At 36.6% G+C, this 20,245-nt stretch overlaps 1 protein-coding gene across 17 annotated transcripts in view; it reads right to left on the reverse strand.

Annotated features, from left to right (window-relative positions):
• The window catches only part of DPYD (dihydropyrimidine dehydrogenase), a 438,624-nt gene that overhangs the window by 266,537 nt on the left and 151,842 nt on the right, over positions 1–20,245 (reverse strand). For 16 of the 17 annotated variants that reach the window (XR_005981107.2, XR_004368573.3, XR_012057143.1 and 13 more), the window contains 2 exons: positions 18,979–19,066; positions 6,651–6,812 (listed from right to left, as the gene is read on the reverse strand). Coding sequence is in view for 13 of the 17 variants with exons in the window: in XM_072932831.1 (XP_072788932.1) it covers positions 6,651–6,812; positions 18,979–19,066 (250 nt within the window). In the remaining 4 variants the exon portion in view is untranslated. Of the gene's footprint in view, positions 1–6,650; positions 6,813–17,586; positions 17,719–18,978; positions 19,067–20,245 lie in introns of those variants that run through there. The other variant, XM_072932832.1, reaches the window with a different exon arrangement.

A 20,245-nucleotide genomic window follows, 5' to 3' on the forward strand; every position in this document is an offset into this window, starting at 1 on the left:
TTTAAAGACAGAATCATTTAAACCTGACAATTCATACAATATGGGAAAGTTTAATGTGGTTATTAATGGATTTCACAGGCTGAAAAGCTCATATTGCACTGTGAAACTAGATTATGATAACCCAAATGCAATGATATTTCTAAAATGTCTGCTTTGTTATATTAATAAGAAATTGCTTGAATTATAGAAAATTTTCATTAGTCTCATATAGTTGTTTAAGAAGGCTATTCAGTAACAAAAATTATATAACTTGCATATTTAATGTGCATATTGAACACCCTGAATATGCATATGCTTAACAAATTTACTACCAAATTTACTTTATTGTTAACATAACTATTTTTATATGTATTATTGAATAGTCATACCCATCAAATAAATGTTACACCGAAGTTCCACACTACTGTAGTGCAGTGTTAAGCTTCAGAAACCAAGCACTCATGCAGAAAATCCTAGGATTTCAGGCTGAATGGTCAACTTTAATTCTGCCTATTTGCAAACAGGGTAAAACTGTCTTTATGCAGCACAGTCAGCTTGTGTGGCAGTATCTTGCCATCTGGAATTCAGTGGCAGTTTTGCATATTAAGGCTGGCAGGGTAACTGTGTGAAAATAGCAAACTGCTTTAATGCATTTCAAAAGATTTTTACTCACCTCATGCTGAAGTTTCCCTATACTGTAAGTCACTTAATTAAATATCACTGAATTCCTCTGTATAAATCCTTTGGTGGCTAGAGATGAGTAACTGGCAAGCAAGTGTTCTGTGGCACATTACATTCAACTATCCTTTCTGCTTCTAATCTCTTCAGACTATGTTCAGGATGCAGGTAAAATTGAATACTATTACCCTTCTTTCCACTTTTCTTTCAAAAACATTATTTCTTTCTTGTTTGGTGTTCGGATGGAGTTTTTCTTTTGTTTTGCAGGGCTATTTAACCAAGACCTATTCAGGAAAATGAGACCAAGTGATGAATTTTGAAGCAGAGTCTCTCAGTGAAAAGCCTCAGTCATCATCCTCATATCTACCTTTCCTTCTGGCTCTCATACACAGTCAAAGGAGATTAGATAGATTGATAACAGATGCGAATAACTTTAGGCATTTATTCTTAAACTTTTTGTCAAATACGACACAATTATCATTACTTCACTGTCTAGGGCCTATTCAAATTAAACCCACATTAATTCTATCCACTTCTTATGTCTTACGTCCATTAGAGTCCTCCAACAGGATATCCCAGCTTATAAAACATGGAGACTTAGTCCACAAGTGAGATCCAATTTGACCAAACCAAAACAGGCAATCTATTCTGCTAAGTTCCAACAACTGAAAAAAAATCCCCTCATGATTCACACGTTTGTAATATATCATAGTTCTCCTATTTGCATCACTTCATTCTGTGTAAAGGTGTGAGTGCACTTGCTCGGTGCTCTCTACAGTATGAAATTCAACAGTTTTTTGTAGTCTCTATTGTAAATAAAGCATGCTTTCACTGCAAAGGGGTCATGTTCCAAAACTGCATATAAAGAGCATAATTCCAAAATATACAAAAATAATGCAAAACATGAGTTCGCATTCAGGTTCCACAAAATGTCCAACTTGAACAAACTACAGTGGTTCCAATTGCTGAGCAACTGATTCCAGTTTCAATTTCCTGCAAAGTTTTACCAAGTCATTTTAGCTGCTTTTGAGAATGCAGATAGGGAAAGGCTTCGTTCACTAAGGCATCGAGATACCAGTTACTGATATAGACATTAGAATCTAGCTGGGATTAATTTTAGTGTGAAATGTATCAGTATACACTGAATTGTTATCACATTTTACTAGTGCACAGACAGCAAAATACAGGCAATGAAATCAGGAACATTTAGAAACTGGTTTTACTAGTTTCACACTTTCCCACTGGTTTCCATGGATATTTCTCTGTAGGCTGGTTTACATTAATATGGGACAGCTGAATATTTAAAGACAAATACCATATTCTGCACATATTTTAATGCAAAATAAAGCAAATTGCATGTACAGTAACCTTCTTGAAGCTGTCAAATTACGTGATCACCCAATTAATTCAATTTAATTGCAGTGGATAGCATAGGATGTTACATGAAGCGTTTTTTCCACAGACATGTACTAGTTATGAAACCTTCTTGATCTTCCCTCCACAATTTAAGAGCTAAAGTTGCAATACTTCAAATTTTTATGGAAATAGGTGAGTGCTTACAAAACTAGGCCCCAAAACATCTTATTAAAGACTTTTTAAACCCCCATTATTCTAGTCCTAAGATATCCCATGGATCTAGAACAATGCAGAGTCCAAATCTCAACATTTCATGAATCCTACCACTAAATGGACTCAGCAACATTCATGCAAATGCCTTAAAAAACAAACAAAAAAAAATGCTTACTATCTGTAAAAAAGCTTTGGGGAAGTTTATATAACTTGCCAAAATATCAGGAAATCTTTCAGCATTGGCCAGAGAAATCAGAAGTCCTCAGATTCATCCCCTGAACTATTGTAGAAAACAAATCTGTATTGTAGAAACAACACCATCCCCTTCAGCCAAGCCCGAAATTTTATTTATTATTATTATTGTGGATTTCATGATTACTTAAAATATGCAATTACCTAAAGATGTATTAAAATTAATACTCACAAATAAGGGCTTTTTCTGTTTGTCCTGATGTCTTAGCTCTCCAGAACAACCCTTCTCTTGCAGATGCAGCTCGTGTATCCATGCCCAGCCCGGTATCTCAAGGCCATCCTACTGTAGGAATGGCAGCCCCATGAGAACCACCTTCTCACAGCTGCACTACAGACTGATCAGAGCTATCAATTTGCAACTCAAAGAGGAACCTAAGCCCAAGGGCACAGTGTGCCACTCCTTGGCAAGCCCTCAGGTAAAACATTTCTCCCTTGACTGTGGTGGGCTGGGGGAGAAGGGAGGTTCAGCACTCAGGTTCCCTCCAGAACACTCCTTCCAGCCCAGGTACTCTGCTGAGCTGTCCCTAGGTGAGCAGAAGGTAAGCTCATATAATCCCTCTTTTCAGAAAAACACGTATCAAATTTCCTTTTCCAATTTCTTTCTGCTGCAGCAGCAGTCAGAATGTATCTCCAAAGAGGAACAAATCACCACAACTGTAACTGGCACAAGAGCCACAGTACTAAATGATCTAGTGTTTATATCTAGTATGCAGAGATTAAAATAATACATTTTCTATTCAGCTTGTGCTGCACCATTCAGAATGATTAAACAGAAACAGAAGAGAACCTTTAGATTCAATAAAGTCTATCCAAAAACATTTATCATTTGAGGTTTCCTTACTAATATGACAGCAGATAAGTTAATAGACCTCACTTCCTTTTCACTACAAGCTTGAAAACTTGTACTTGAGTAACCAGTGATTTTAGTTCATTTTGGGACTGACAGCCATATACCTCATGCTTATATGTATTGTCACTGCAATCTCAGTATATTTTCACTGAACTTGTGTTTAAGAAACGGATGTTTCCCAATTCTGAAGTACTTGGGCAAAGGAGACAGATAAAGGCATTAATATAATTTTGACCTGTGCAAGTAGCAGGTGTAACCTGAGCTTGACACTCGTCATTTGTAATAGTGAGATTTACTCCATGTTATTCTCTAGATGCAACAGTTACCATGGTAACTGCATCCCAGTATACACATTCTACATCACAAATACAAATGGACATTTTCTACTTAAACATTTAATTGTCAAAATTCACATTTTCTCAGGCTGGATTACAATTTACTTTGAGAATGAGCCAAACATAGTAACAAAACTATGAAAGGGCAGAAGGAAAACGCAGGCGACATAAGGTGCCATTTTTTTTTTACTGTTCTACCATATGCAAGACAAATATTTTACAATTAGAGAGCTTTATCTGCAGTATGAACAGATGATCAGTCATTGTTCAGAAACACAAACGGGCACATGTCATACCCATATATTTTCCATTTTAAATCCACATTCCTGCTTTATTGCAATTTTATCTATTATCTCAGCTAGCAGTTGTGCCCTTTTATTATTGCTCACTCTCATAATGCATCAAGTGTATGATCCTCAGACTAATTCCAAGGGAAAAAAAAAGCCTAAAACTGGCTTCATGCACAATGGAGTTTTCAGTAAATAAGCCCCTGTGGGACAAATATTACACCATGCATGAGAATCACCATGCAGCTCTCATTAAGACTAACACATGTTGCATGCCTAAATTACACAATTTGCTAAGTTACTTCTACAGGTAGAGCTGTGAACACACTATCTGGGCCAATTCTTGTATGAACAGTAGTACCTCACTATCTTCTTCAATATCATAATCTATATTTTTATAATGATTGTTACTTGGAAGCATTCATACCATTAAATATTTTCAACTATACCTACTTTCACAGTAAAATTTAACTGAAGAGTAAAAAATTACTAATTGCAAAAGTGACTGCCTATTATTACTAATTAAGAATGTTGCAATACATACAAATTCTTTGTTAAACAGCAGTAAACCTAGAGGTAATAAACAATTTTTTTTTTTTACATTTTTTTATATATCAGATGTACAGAAACATAGATACTATGAAAATACTAAAGATAATAAAATTTTTTGACATGTTCTTTTTGTTGGACTGCCATATAGAACTATATAACAATTTTATCTGTTAAAGCTCCTGAACAAACATAATTTTAAACAAACTTGAAACATTGAAAACCATTCATCCTCTGCAGTTTTCATATCAATCATTATGCTAGCACTGGGTTTTTTTTTAATAGATTTCTAAAGATTTTTGAAGAAAAATGGCAGATATTTAGTATTATCTATCAAGTCATAATTCCTCTCTATTAATCATAGAATAAGGGCTAAAAGAAGACACAAATCAAATTATAACAGATATTACTTGCATTTGGTTCCTAAACAGTAATATTTCACCATTGGCTTTATGATCTACTTGCCAACTGTCTAATCTTTTTTGTTTGGTCGGTTGGTTTTAGTTTCTATCTCTAGTTTTGTAGGGGGTTTAAGGAAAGAAGTCTTCTGCTTTGCAACAACTAGCTTTTTATATATATAGAATAAAGGCCATTAGAAGAAAAGCTAATGAAAGTGTTTCTTGACTAATAAAGCCCAACTATTGAACATAAACATAAAACTAACACAGTTCAGTGTCTCTAATCTCATCCTGTAAATGAGAACTTTGGATTCTTACACTTGTGTGTTAAATCTCAAGAAAAATGAAGTGGATAAATATTTAAATGACAGAGAGGAGAGGAAAGAAGATTCAGCAACAGCTAGCAGAAAAGTTTATCAGGTGCTCCAGAAGATTTACAAGTCTCCTGGAGAGAAGAAAGGAGGGATACAAACACATAAAAAGAGAACAGCAGCAGCAGGTAGTAATATTTTTTCATCAAATCATGACCTATAGCTATTGAGAAGAGGGTGTGAAGTCTATGCTTGACACTAGAGGAAAACACTGGTCTTATAGATATGATCTGTTACTTCCAGATTGATCTGCATTTCTATTTTGGTCTGTTCTACAAAGTTGGGTTTTTTTCCAGGCGTTGCAAAGTGGACTGGAACTTCATTGTATGTTTGTAAATAAGATCAGCCAAATGGCTCAGGATACAGAACAGAGACACATACATTAGTTAAGAACTGTATAGAAATGCACAATCTTAACACATGAATATGTTGGTTTTAATAGAGCCATAATTCCTCACTTTTACAGAGGAGTTTTGCACTTTTTATGTAAAAACTTTATGTAAAACTTTTACACTTTTACACTTTGGCCTTTTACAGAGGCCAAAATGATAATTCTTACAAAATGTTACTTCAGATAGATCAGATGAGGTACCATCTAAGACCTTGAGTGAGGTGGAAAGTCTCCATGCCCTCAAAAGAAGTTAACAAATGAGTAGTTGCCTCTTTCCTCCGACAGAAATTGGAGCATTAAAACTACATAATCACAAGCAATGCACAAGAAGCTCAACAAAAACCCATGAAAAGAATTTCTAACATGAAGCAACAAGTAACAATCTTTGCTTCAGTAGCCAAAACATGCACCTACCTTTATGAACTAGTAAATTTACATATATTCACTGTGAATCTGTACCTATGTAAATAGATACACATGGACATGTATTTTAGGTCAACCTCAAACTATGTACGAACTTAGGTTTGGAAAAACAGGACAATAAAAATAAAAAATCATCTGAAGTTTCTCCTTTGTCTCAAAGCCATTAATTCTGCTATAGAATCTACCCTATGCCCAGAACAGTTCTACATCTCCTTAATATGCACTTACAGATTCAGCTGCACTTGATCTTTCCCCATGTAGCCTACTTGAGCAACATCCACAATTTCACCTGAAATAAATCTTTCATTATGAAAGAAATTGTCTCAACTACCAGTATGTCTAAAGAACTATCTTGTTCACAAATAATATTCCTTATGTTCCTATCATGTACTGCATTATGAAAGTATTTCTATGCATTTGAGTGTGCTGTAAGAAAAATTATAATTATTCTAGCTTTCTATGCTTTAATTTTATTAGTAATTTTTTTTTAAATCATTAACAAAGGTAACCACAGGCAATACTCAATAGTACATACAAAGAATTTAAGGCATTTGCAAGTCCTACCTACCTCAGTAGCAAACTGCTGCAATCCACCAATATTAATTGGTCCTTCCTCAGTAGCATACAAATTGCAGCCACCAACACAGAGATCTGATGTTGGACACACCATTCCGCATGTCAAGCCAAGTGGATTGTCAGAAAGAATCATTTTGGCAGCTCCATAGTAGTTCTGAAGGAAAAAGAGAAAGGAAAAAGAAATAAAGACGACAGTCACATACCAATGAGGCAAAAATTCAAACCTTTAAGAGAGAATTTTGTAGCAGAATAATATATAAACATATATGTTAAATAACATTGACATAACTTAAATGTGTTCATATATTATGCAAAATTCCATCAAAGACACTGAGAAGAAAGTCAGCAAATGCTGTGGATTATGCAAAGGTAAACTTTTGTTTTTTAGCTTGCAAAGTGGTTAAAAGCATCTTCAGTCTGAAGTGGTTGTAGGATTTTTAGTAGCTTAACAAATCTACCTTCAAAAACTACAATTGCTGCATTACGTGCTTGAAAATATTCTCTCAATTTCTAGGTCAATTGGGCAGTAGATGAGTTGCAACCCTTGTTATAGGTATGACCAGAAAGTCCCAGTTACATTACCCGTTCTTTACAGCTCAGGAATGAAAAGTTTATTTTACACATCTGTGCACACCAGCTCTGTGGATATTCCTGTCCTTCACACCAGACCAGTAGTGCCAATTTTCCCAGACACATGATGAGAAGACTTTCCATGTAGCCACCTGCAGATATTGCACTACTGAATTCTTTTTGATCTCTTTTTTTCTCAACACACAGCGATCAGGGCAAACACTTATTCTCCTGTTTCCTTAAATCATAAACTAGGGAACTAATTAAAGATGTTACTTACAATTCACAACTTCAAAGATTCTCAACATTCAGTGGACTTCTTCAGAAAAGCAATGGTCACCAGCTATAAGAGAAGTAGCAAGGATTCTTGCCATACTAAAACTCTAAGGAATGGACTTCAGCAAGTTCCCAGTGTCTGATTCCATGAGAAAATAACCTCTGGTGATTTTTGTCAGTTGGATAATTGTCTTAAGAAGAAGAATCAGAGGAAATGCCAGGAGTGACCTGAAGTGTCATTTAAAGGGAGAGAACTACTTTTGGCAGTTCTGCACCTACATTATTGAAATCATATTGCAACTAAAGCAAACTTTTTACATACTGTATTTTCTTGTTTGTTGTCAGTATAGAAGTGTAGTTAATAATAGTGTGTAGTTCTTCCTTAATTTAATCACTTTTCCCACCTCCTCTAAAAGTCCCATCAAGTCCAGGAAGATGGGTAAAATCTAGAGTTACCTCTTAAGACCAGAAGGCAATTACAGTACCCTTAGAACTAGTACATGGCTGAAGTTCCACAGAAGTTTCTTTAGTAACAAATTAATGCTGGATCTCATTTCGGCATTCTACACACTAGAAGTAAGTGAAAGGCTGAAAAACAGTATATCCTCCTGTACCACCTTTTCTATATTCCAGTCTTCAGTAATCATAACGAATAAGAAACTTTTTTATAGCAGGTATCTTCACTTGTCCTGTCCTGTCCCAGGGCAGCTGACCCAGAACAGAGAGAAGATGTTCAAGCACTGTGAAGTATTTGGTCATAGCAGACCCTGCGTGCAATGCCTGGGACTTTCTATCAGGCAGGCTAATGCACACAGAAGTGTTTATTCAAAGCAAGTACTTTGCCACATAGAGTAAAAATCCACTCAGGAAAAAAAAGAGCAGTGTCAAGATCTGACAATTTAACCAACAGTGGGTGACAAGAATTTGGTTTGGGAGGTTCAAATTCACTAGAGGCATATTATTAGACTGAGCATGCAATTCTCTAAAGTTAAAGCAGATCATACAGACACATACAGAGACTACCAAGAAAATGCCAACATTGAAGAAATGTATTTGCAAATGTAACTGGACTCCTTGCTTACAGCTGCTGGTCTACTGCAGACCACAAGCCTCTGTCCATCACCTGGAAACACAAACCAGCTGCCTAGGTGTACTTTCATGTGATTTCCTTAGATAGTATTAAATCCCACTGAAATTCTAATCCTGGCTGAACAGGCAACCCCTTTATGCAACTGTTCTGAAGAGCCTTCAGCTATTTCCCCTGTGGTGACATTTTATTATCCCCAATTCTCATTTGTTCCAATGTAAAGGAGTATTAGTTAAAATGGAATTGTACGTATTAGCAAACAGTTTTGCTCTTCCAGATTACTATGCTGTTTTGATATTAGAGATTATTAGGGATACTTTAAAAAACCTGTAAAGACACTGCAAGCTAAATTTGGCAGCAAATTACAGAAGTCCGGTTATATTGGAAATGTCACTGACACAAATTTGAAGACAGCAGAGGTGAAACTCAATGCAGGAGACCCACATCTTTCCGAAGCAGCAATGAGACCAGCCTAGTAACCCTGCAGCATCCTAAGTGGCATTAGATGCCTGTTCCTCAGGCAATTGCATCTAGCCATTCCTTTCTTCTACTCTAAAGGAATAATTACAAATTAGTACTGGTTCTTTTCCTCACTAACTCAAAGACAAAATGGTTTTCGATGAACTTTTGTTCTCTTTTACGTTTCACTCATATTAGACTTACAGTTTTCCTTTCTGTGTTGTCTAGTGTCATTACATTTATTATCTCCAACTCTGGTTCAATGAAAAACAAAGTGCATTTCCATTTAAGCAACTTCATTAAGGATTTTCTACATTTTTCAGCTTTGTAATTAAAATCTATATACAGACCTAGTTATTATGCCTAGAAAGCAAAGCTGTTAAATATTCCTTTTTTAAAATGAATTTTCTTACAAATATAAAATATATTCTCACACTTGAGCTATGCCAATACAATGTTAACACAGCTAGCACATCTTTCTTTTTTTGAAAGCTCAAACCAAACTTTGAGCACAGCTCTGCTACAGAAAGACAGGGCACAAGTGACTTCAGAAAGGCCCAGGGTCAGCACGGGTATAGGACCAAGATCACAGTTTGTTAAGGGGATATGTAAGGAAATCTGCCTCAGAACACCATATCAGAGTTTGGTAAGAAGGAAGCTGGAACTGAAGACTCAATGGGGGTAAGGCCAGCTGCTGCTGAGCTCTTACTTTGGGAGAAACATGACTGAGTATATGAAGGTAGAGACCTGCTTTGGGAAGCTTTCGGATATTGCTGTCATGATCATGGGTTCCTGCAGCTGGCACTAGCAGTGGAAACACCTGAGAAAAAAGGAACTGCATTCTCTTCAAATAAGAGTATCAAAAACTATATAGTACACATTGCCATGCTAAATATTAAGACCTTAAATAAATTCTATCAATCAGCATATATCTTCTAGTCTTAGCACATAAAATAATTTTAATGATAAATTAAAAGACAGTCACATTTGAGAACAGCAGGGCAAGGCTACTGCACTGCTTCATTAGTGTGTTCCAACTGTGCTAACATGGGCACCTCTAGAGAAGAACTGGAAGCACAAGTTCGGACTGGACTTGGTTTCATGGTCTGCCAAAACATAATTACTCTCTGTTAATTTTATCACAGGTAAACTTACAACATTCTCTCAGAAGAGCCACAGTTCCCTTATTCTCTTTTACCCTCCTGAAGATGAGTGTAAGCCCTGTTCCCATTGCCACTGTTCCTGCTCTCCACCAGCAAAAGGATATTGCCATGTGCTGCTACCACAACTGTGCAGTGGCGCAAGAGCAAGTCCGCCTGCAGAGCTCCTGCCTGCCAGGGCACACTGCAGTGTGGAGGCTGGGCTCTGGGCAGGGCTTCATGTGCCTGGCTCTGAGTTGCTTCATCTCTTTGTCCTTCTATTCTATATAATAATTTATCCTATCTTTACTGTGCAATTATCTAACATACCAAAAAATTAGAAAACTCTCTTATAATACTTGACAAAAACTGATAGATAAATGCAGTAAGTCTAGTAAGTTACACAGAGTGGTGTTATGCAAATGGTGTTACAAAACTACAAAGCATGGTAGGACAGTAATAAATGAGAGTTTGTAGTATGTGTATAGTACCTTAAATGTTTAGTTACACAAACATATTTTGCTTATGCAGCTTTATCCTTTTTAAGCTGAAAACATGTATAGATCATTATATCTATCAATGGCATTAGAAGTAAAATATTCATAGAATATTCACATTTAAAAAAAAAATTGATCACTTCATTTCACAAAACTAATATGTAGTAGGCTGCATATAAAATAGACATGCAGAGATGCAGACCTGGCAGACTGGTAACTACGCACATGCTGTACATGAGAAAGGATCATAATTAAAGGGAGGCTGGCTTCATTAAAATGACACAGTTACTTCAGTGCATGGAATAATGGAAGCTACCTTAACAGTCTGGGGTAATTTTTGTAGATGTTTAAATAATAAGATGACTCAGTTGGCCAGTTACTTACAGACGTCACAGAGGAAGCAAGTCTAAAACTAGAATGTTTCTGAATTTTTTAATGAGATAAATGTCTGCTTATGCCTTTGTTCATAGAATTTTTTTCCTGTGCATTTCCATGGAAATAAATGAATCTAACTAGATGTTTTGTGGTTTCCTACAACAAAATGTCAATAAATACTACATTGCTAACATAGGGAACAAAAAGAAGCCTTAAACAGATATCAATAATCAGAGGAAAACAGACAGAAGAGGATCTCCACATGTATCATTTGGAAGCATTATATAATTTGCATGCAAATTAGACTGTTTTTTGCTTGAAAAAAATCTATTAAATCACATAGGATCAATACTGAGAGACCAGAAGAAATTGCATTTACTACCAGGAAATGCTTATAGCATTCTTTCTTTCAATTCAATTCAAGAGCTTTTTAAATAAATTCATTATGGTCTTTTGATATTGTAGTTTTCTAAAAAAAAATTAAGAATATGCATTATTATGCTTTATGTAATAAAAATTAATACATTGACTTTATCAGGATTTGGAGACATTGTGAATACTTTGAAAGGAAAGAAGAAAACCGTCAATTTCTTTTTCATCTGGATTTCAGTTTAAAAAAGGGAGACATAGCAAAATGCATAGAAAAATATCACTACCTCCTCCTATTCTAGCTCATGTTCTGCAATAGCTTTAAAATTTACTCAAGATGTATTGGATTAAAACATTTCCACAGACCGAAGAGTCACTTTTTAAAGTACATTGTTATATAAGGAGCATTTTTCACACTGACACACACCAGTTCAAATATAACAAGAAACGCCCTCAGTCTGTCAGCCCCCCCAAATATCTTCCAAAGAAGAATGAACAAAACATAACAGGAACTTATCAAATCATACATATTCTATATTATAATGCTGATGATTTTTAATCAATCCAGAAATCTTTCACATCATTTGACTTGTGTCATCATAACAGGACTGTAATTTCACACAGTGTCACTATCTTTTTATGAAAAAGAATGGAAGAAATATCTTGTACTGTCATTTTGTCCTTTGTAGTCTAGAATGTGAGAGATTCCTTAATTGACATAGTGTCATCGCAAAAGTCTATTCTACATAATTACACTACGGCAACTGAAACCAGCTGTCAGCCATTCCATTACACTAAAGTACAAACAGACATCTCAAGAAAAGTCACTGTTTCATGTGCATCAATTTAACATCATTCCTAATTTTTCTTTTAAATTATTTTTTCCTTACTATTTTATTTAGCAACCTGAAATATACTATGAATAACAGAGAAAGCTAAATAAAACAGCACTTTTGAAAAACCTGGGGCCTCAAAGTAGTATTTAAAGATTAATTGTGATTAATATCGGTATATAATTATTACCAGTCACCTAGCAGCTGACTTCCACAATCCATTGTATTAACAGTACCTCACCTACAGTATTTCACATATGAACGGTGACTCGTCATTTTCTATAGTCTTTGCAATAGTATATAGACGTCTTTTGTTAATTTAGTCAGAGTTCCTCTGGCACAGAAAAAACCCCATCATTCTGTTTTTCTCACCTGTCATAATCCTATGTCTCTCAACACCCTTTCTCTGTGGCAATCCTTTCTTTTCATTTATTTTCTCTTAGCAAGTCTGCAACTTTTTGTATCTTGTTTTCCTCTGTCCACACAGTTTTCATTTTTCTTATTTCTAGTGTATTATCACAAACATATTTTCCTTTACTCCCTCAATCTCCCAAACTTCAGATTTACCCTTATCCCTTAGTATCCTTCTCTGTCTTCCAGTTTGTTTCCTCTCTGATTTCTCCTCTGAAAAAAACAGAATTTCATTCTTGAAAATCCCACACAAATTTTATTTGGTTTCATTTAAACCAAAAGATTCCTCTTAAATCCTAAAACTTTCCCCTGTGTTCCACAAGTTTCTCTCTACTGCTCCTACCATTAATTTCACCCTCCTCTATTTCCCTCCCAGTGTTCTGCACAGCCCAGGGACGACATTTTACCATTTATCCAGAGGGTAGCATTGGCTTTGCTGATTTTGGGGCTTGGGGTTTTTTTTGAGTTTGTTTTCCAATGTGAGATTTTCACTTGGTTTGGGATTTTTGGGGAGGCACTGGGCTCTTTGTCGTTGTTCTTCTGTTTCTAATGTTGGCCTAATATTCTGTTAAAAACAGTTGACGTGTCAGTGCAAATCAGCTTATATTTATTACTAAGGGATATGGGAGAAGATGGTCTTTCTGAACACAGGAAAAGCTGGAGAGTCAATGTCAGGAATCATTGTAATAATGCATGGCTTGAAATAAAATTGTGAGAGCTAGTCACAGAGGGCTACAGTGACAAAGTGAGTTCTATGAGTACAGAGAACCAAAAAGATACTTCTGTACCCCCAGTTCTTCATTACAGACTGAGACTGTAAAGGCTGAGTCACTCATTCCTTCTGCCTGTGCTGTGTAACAAAAGTTGATATCCTGCGAGCACCAACAGTTGCTTTTCAATGCTACTACTCAAACCACAAAGGTGTCTGATAACAAAGAGCTCCAAGACTCTCTCCCTGAGCAGTTCAAAGGTAAAGCATGTGAGGAGCTGCTGCTTTCCAAAGGGCTGCTTCTCTGGCACGGTTTTGCAGAACAGGAGAAAAGCTGCATGCCCTACAAGTGCAGGCTGAGAGATGCTTCTGGGAAATTGTAGGATTTTCTGCTGCTGTAAAACATTTGCTTGTGCCAGTCCTAAAGGATGACGAGTGCTAAAGCTCCATTTTACAAATTCCTTCTTGCTTTAACATATCAACACAAGGAAGGAGGGCATAAAATCCTAAAATCATTCCTGGTACTACTTCAGGGCTGAGGGGCAAAGCTTCTACTGCAGCAGCTGAACACATTGGACTTTCTTTAGTGTATTTTTTTTCTTTTTAGAGAAATAAACAACTAAGGCAGCACTTGTTTATTATAAAGCAAGGAATACATGTTTTGCTATGTGGTGGTATTTAAAGAGGACAGCTGGAAGTCAGAATTCCTGTTTGCCATCTCCTGATGTTTGGATACAAAAATTGTATCGTGTGCCTGGTGAATCTGAAGTCTGATCTCTGAGAGACACAATTGCAAGTGGTCTTTATGAACTGAGAAACACAAACTGGGAAGACACAATGGAATAAATTGTACCTTTATAAAGTGGAGTTGTAATCCAGTTTGTATGGAAAAGCGAATGGAAGTTGTGGCCTAGACTCTACTGAGTCACAGCAGCTAACACAATACAGCATAAGTGACAACCTTGCTCTCAAAGAGGCTCAAGGCTCATTGAGTCAGGCAATTCAATTACCCTTTCAACCTGGGAACAGCCCTCCTCCCTTGTCCCTCTTCTACTCCAGAGCTCAGGTCTAACGGCAGAACAGCTACATTGTACATGGCCTGTAAATATCTAAAAAGCCTCAGGCTTAAGAGAACAAGAATCCCTGACCCTTTATGATTGCTATAGCCATTTCCCAACAAAACAAACCACATACAACAGAGCTTTTTAATACCTGACAAAGTTACTCATTTTCAGTTTACTGCTGTCTAAATAGTCTATATTAATAATGAATCATATTTAAATAAATACCGGTGTGAAATACTGCTTACACAAGGATAAGGACAGGGAATTTACTGAACACAATCTTCTCTAAACAAGGCGAAGGGTAACTAGCTGAAGCAAGTTTCTCAAGTGGGTGATGAGAGATTCAGACACAGATCTTCAATAAGTCTAGAAAATGTACCCAATTCCCTGAATCTATTGACCTAAAACACCTGAATGTTCTATGTTTCTCCTATTTATTTCTTCTAGAAGCTATCATACATATTTATAAGCTTTTGGATTAGAAGTGGAAGTTTATTTGTAAGATGAAAACAGCAAAAACAAATTTATCATATTGAAAACTATATTCAATGACATGCAAAATATCCTTGATCATCTTAAGCAACAACTTCAGTGACAATAATACAGAAATTTTCATCAAGCTGAATATTCAGACTACTGAATGATAATATCTAATTTATTATTTCAATAGAAGTTCAGCAAAATGCATAACAAAGTGAAAAATTACTTTCTGGTTCCTTTAAAAATGATCAAAATTATAAATTATATGTTTTAGTGTTCAAAAGCACATTATTCTTGTCTTCTATCTGCTCTAAAAGTTTATGGTGCAGGTACCACCACAGCAACTGAATGAAAGAGAGCAGAGGACACCACAGGAGCAGCCATGGTAGTGAGCTCTTAGACGAATCTACGAGGTCATGATTTCAAGTGAATCATTTCAACTTTTGGTACCCCCCTCTCAACTTCCACTTTGTACCTTTGACAGAAAGCAAGGAATTTCAAAATGCAGTCCTGTAAAAACAGCAGTACATACCTACAACTATAAAAAGATTCCATTAATAAAGTAAACCATAGGAATTTCCTGTAATTTCTCTGAATAACAGAATTTGTTACAAGAGATATTTTATAGCAAAGGCATCGCAAACTAATACATCAAAAGGAAAATTCAACCCAGCAGACTGCAGCCATCAAGTCAAGGCTGGGTTCCCTCTGCACTGTTAGTTTCCTTAGGTTGCTTGGGATATGAATTACAGGAGGCATAGCCAGTGACATGGAGGCTACAAATACAGAATCATCGACTGGTTTGGGGTGGAAGGGGACCCTGAAGATCATCTAGTTCCAAACCCCTGACCATGGGCATGCAGGATTCTCTAGCCTTGTTTCTCAGCCCATGAATTCAGCCACTTGCTAAAAGCCTCCCCCTGAGGTTTTTACTAACTTCTGATTTCGGGAGGTTTATTCTTTTTGTTTGTTTTTCTGGCTATTTAGTTTTAAAGTCAGCATTAGGGTTGAGAGAAATGCTTCCACAATCATGCCATGTAAGATTTCTTCTTATAAGGTAAGGAGAGAAAGAAGAGCATAAACTGTTACGTAAACTCACACTTCAAACTTGAATTAACAGAAGCAGTGCTGATTTAGGCATTCAATTTTCCATCCTAACGTTTTGAACAGCAGAAACCAAATATCCAACTTTTCCAAACTTCCTGTGTGTGAATATTTCCATCTCCTTACAAAACAGCCAGATATAAAAATGAGGTAACAGCAGTTAATAAAGCTGTGTTACACCTTTTATCATAAGTTTTAGAGTGGATACAGAAGATATTGATAAGCAGGGATAGGGTCCAAAAAGATATGCTGTGACTACATTTCAGTAATCTAAGATACTTTGGGCTCTCCACAAAGAAAGTTAGATCTACTGAGAGAATAGCAGTAAGCTGCAATTCTTTTCTAGACCAAGATACTCTGATAAAACACCGAGTGATCAGGTCACCTGCTCAGGACAAAACCAGTATCTTACCACGCATCTGCAGCTTCCAGGAGGATTCAAAAGTCATCATCAAGCAACTCAAATTCTGTAGGGTTGATCCACCTCACTGACCATCTGACAGATTAAATCTGGCCCTATTAGAATCAGTAAGCACGTACTTACTCATTGTCTTCAGCAAGGCAAAGACTACTTCAAACCTTCAAGGCAGTTTACTAATGTTATTCCAGTATAGCATTGCCAAAACATAACTCTCAAAGCTCTGAAGTCACGCTACTTTTATTGTCTCTGCTCTGTAAAAGAAACATCTGCCTTTAAAATAACTTACTCTTTCCATCAAGTTACAAAGGGGCATCATATTTTAGAGGTTGTCAGAGTCTAAGAGACCCACCAAATTTATTGTATAAAGGATATTGCTGGTGTTAGTTCTTTTTCTGACATCCTCTGTTGCAGGCTTCAATTCATCTTCCTTAGTTGCTCATTCCTAGCTTTATATTTTGATAACTAGGCCCCTTTTCTTTCCTCAAAAACATATCACCCAATCCTACCCAAAGCAACATAATGAATCCTCCATAAGAAAAAGACCATCCTGGTAAAATACTTCCATAACATTTGTTTTAGATTTCCTAAACAAACTACAGCACTATGATCACGGAATCATACAGCATGACAGGAACTAGGTTGGAAGAGACCTTCAAGATCATCAAGCCTAACCCATGCCCAAACACCTCAACTAAACCAGGGCATTGAGTGCCACATCCAATCTTTTTTAAAACACATCCAGGGATGCTGACTCCACCACCTCCCCAGGCAGATAATTCCAGCACATTATCACTCTTTCCATAAAAAACTTTTTTCCTAATATCCAACCTATATTTCCCTTGGTGCAGCTTTAGACTGTGTCCTCTCATTCTGCCAGCTGCTCCCTGGTGAAAGAGACCAACCTCACCTGATTACAGCCACCTTTCAGGGAGTTGTAGAGAGTGCTAAGGTCACCTCTGAGTCTCCTTTTCTCCAGGCTAAACACCCCCAGCTCCCTCAGTCGTTCCTCACTGGAATTGTTTTCCAAGCCTCTCTCCAGCCTCGTTGCCTCCTCTGGATGCGCTCAAGCATCTCAACATCCTTCCCAAAGTGAGGGGCCCAGAACTGGGCACAGCACTCGAGGTGTGGCCTTACCAGTGCTGAGTATGATGGATGTACCATCCTGAGTACCAGGATGACCTCCCTGGTAATGCTGCTGGCCACACTATTCCTGATACAGGCAGATGAAAGAATAGCAGCTCCATTCCTGCCTTGTACCTTCTCTGCTCTGCTTGCCTTCTTCACGATGCCTGAAGAGATAACAAGCAGCAATATGCCACAAACTATACTGTGGTTGCAAACAGATGCCTACATTCATGAAAATAAATGCAGCAGTGACAGGATACAGATTATATATGAAAACAGTCTATATGCATATACTGGGCATAATGCCAATTACTGCAAACCACAGCAACACATAGTTACATGATAATTGATACAGACATTTTAATATCTCCTCTTATCCTAGTGTTTCTTGTTAAGATGCAGGATTTACTGGTGTTCTCTCCATACCACCCAGTTTATACAAGCAGTGTGGCTGTTCACTTGCACATGGAAGTGCTGCTGTTGCCCACATACTTCCCTCAGCATTACCTGTGTTGGCCCTTTCAAATGCACGGAACAGTGAAAATGTTAAGAGTATAAAAAGCAGACAGATAATCTTTATAGCACCCTCAGTAGTTTATGAGTCTAGTTGGGTTCATACAGATGTAAGTGACATAGCAGCTGATGGTTCCACAGATATGAAGTAAGCATTAAGAGGTATGGGGCAACCAATATCCAGTCATCTCTAGGCTATCCCAGATGTCCTTATAATTCACAGCAGCTTTGCAGTAACTTTTATTTCTATTTATGACCATTAAAGTAATTTTTAAATCACAATTCACAATAAGGTTTTTAAGGTTTCATTATGATCATCATATAGTAGCCTATTTAGAAAAGGTACAGTACTTCCAAAGAGGGGGGCCCGTTTATTCCTGCAGTATGTTATTAACAGTCCCAGTGAGTGACTACACTTGTATTAAAGAGAAACTCTTACTATAAAGGACAAGATAATATTGCTTCTAATAGGAAATTTAAATTATAATAACTTATAGAAAACCACCAATACACCCACCCCCCCCCCCCCCCGCAGGTTTAATGAAAGGAGAGATTTGTAACTGTAATAAGTCAGGTAGCAGAAAGGTTAAATAATGACATTATAATGCTCAGGTTTTTGAATACCATTGTATTTGAAAACCATCAAAACCAAAAACTTTATAGAAAAAGTGACATGAAGAAATAGATCTGCAGTATACACTATCTGTACAGGCCCAGAACAGAAGTAAAAATAATCAAAATTAGCTGACTCAAGCTTCAAAATGTCTGTTCTAAACACTTTATTTTGAAGACTTTACAAAGATAAGCCTCGAAATGCAATCTCACCTACAAAATTTGCAGGTAATTGCTGTTATCTCCAGCCATGTACAACTGCAAGCCCAACTTTACCTTGTTTGCAATACTTGTGATGAATGACTTGATGTCCAGATTAGTTGGGCAACTCTTCTGACAGGGGGCATCTGCACACTTTAAACATCTACAGGAATAAAAGAAAATATGTCAAGGAGACATGGAATCTAAGTGCTGCCAAAGCATAAGATTTTCATGTTAGCATGCTAAAAGATAAGTCACAAAGCAATAGAGCATAACACACAAATTTTCTATTTAAAACCTCAAAATGCTACATGATCATTATTGACTGTCATCAACAGAGATTAGTTATGTTTTGCTGACTGCATTCTACATAGGAAGGCATTTGCAAGCACGCAGATAACACCTGTCCAAGTATTAGGAAACCTTCAAGTTACAGAGAGGCAATTCTTTTCCCTGGAATCCATGACTGCTAAACTTCTGACCAGTTCATTTTTCTATTTGAAAAAAAAAATGTGCTGTGAACCTAAATTTATTAACTAAGTTCTGGAAGTCTCATTAAGGATTAAATGCTGAATGTTGGACCATCAGATATACAAAAGCAACAGTATTTCACAAAGGAGGGAATTACTTTTTACTGTATGTCCAAAGCTGATGAATTTTCAAGTCACTTTTCTATGAATTTCCTGAATTTCTATGAAAGGCTATGACTTCTGAAAACAGTAGTCTTATACATACTCCCAACCAAAATCCCTAAGACCTTCTTCCTGTCATTTCTAATGACAAAGCAATAAGGTGACAAAACATCCTATGTAATAAAGCTGATTTTCTGTTTCTGCATAGTCACACATGCGGGTGTGACGATCTGGTTGTTTGCATCAGTCCCATCTAAGGATTAAGTCCTCAGGACAGTCTACACAACTTGCATTAAGCAAACCTAAAAAAAAGATAAAAGTCAGCTGAAGGAGTAAAATGCTTCTCTATTAGGCACAAAGGTATTAGTACACAGCTTTGGTTTTATAGATCAATGATTATCACAGGTCAAATGCCTCACTACTTGTCTCAGAATTAATTAGGTTATTACAGATGCTCTTTTGATACTGCTTTAGTAACAGTCAGAATTAATGCAAATTGTGGGTTTAAAAATATATGGAAAATTAAATAAAATTTGGGTTTTAGGTATCCTTTGAGCCCAGATACTCACATAGGTTCCACAAGTCTACCTTAATTATTGTTATTCAGTGCTAGGCGACAAGATTGTGGAACTGGCTGGGACAGAGAATTTTAAAACACAGAAAAGCTGCAAGAGGCCAGTGGACTATATAGAAAGAAATTAAGAGTACAT

This window comes from Taeniopygia guttata, chromosome 8, assembly GCF_048771995.1.
Source record: "Taeniopygia guttata chromosome 8, bTaeGut7.mat, whole genome shotgun sequence".
Lineage (NCBI taxonomy): Eukaryota > Metazoa > Chordata > Aves > Passeriformes > Estrildidae > Taeniopygia > Taeniopygia guttata.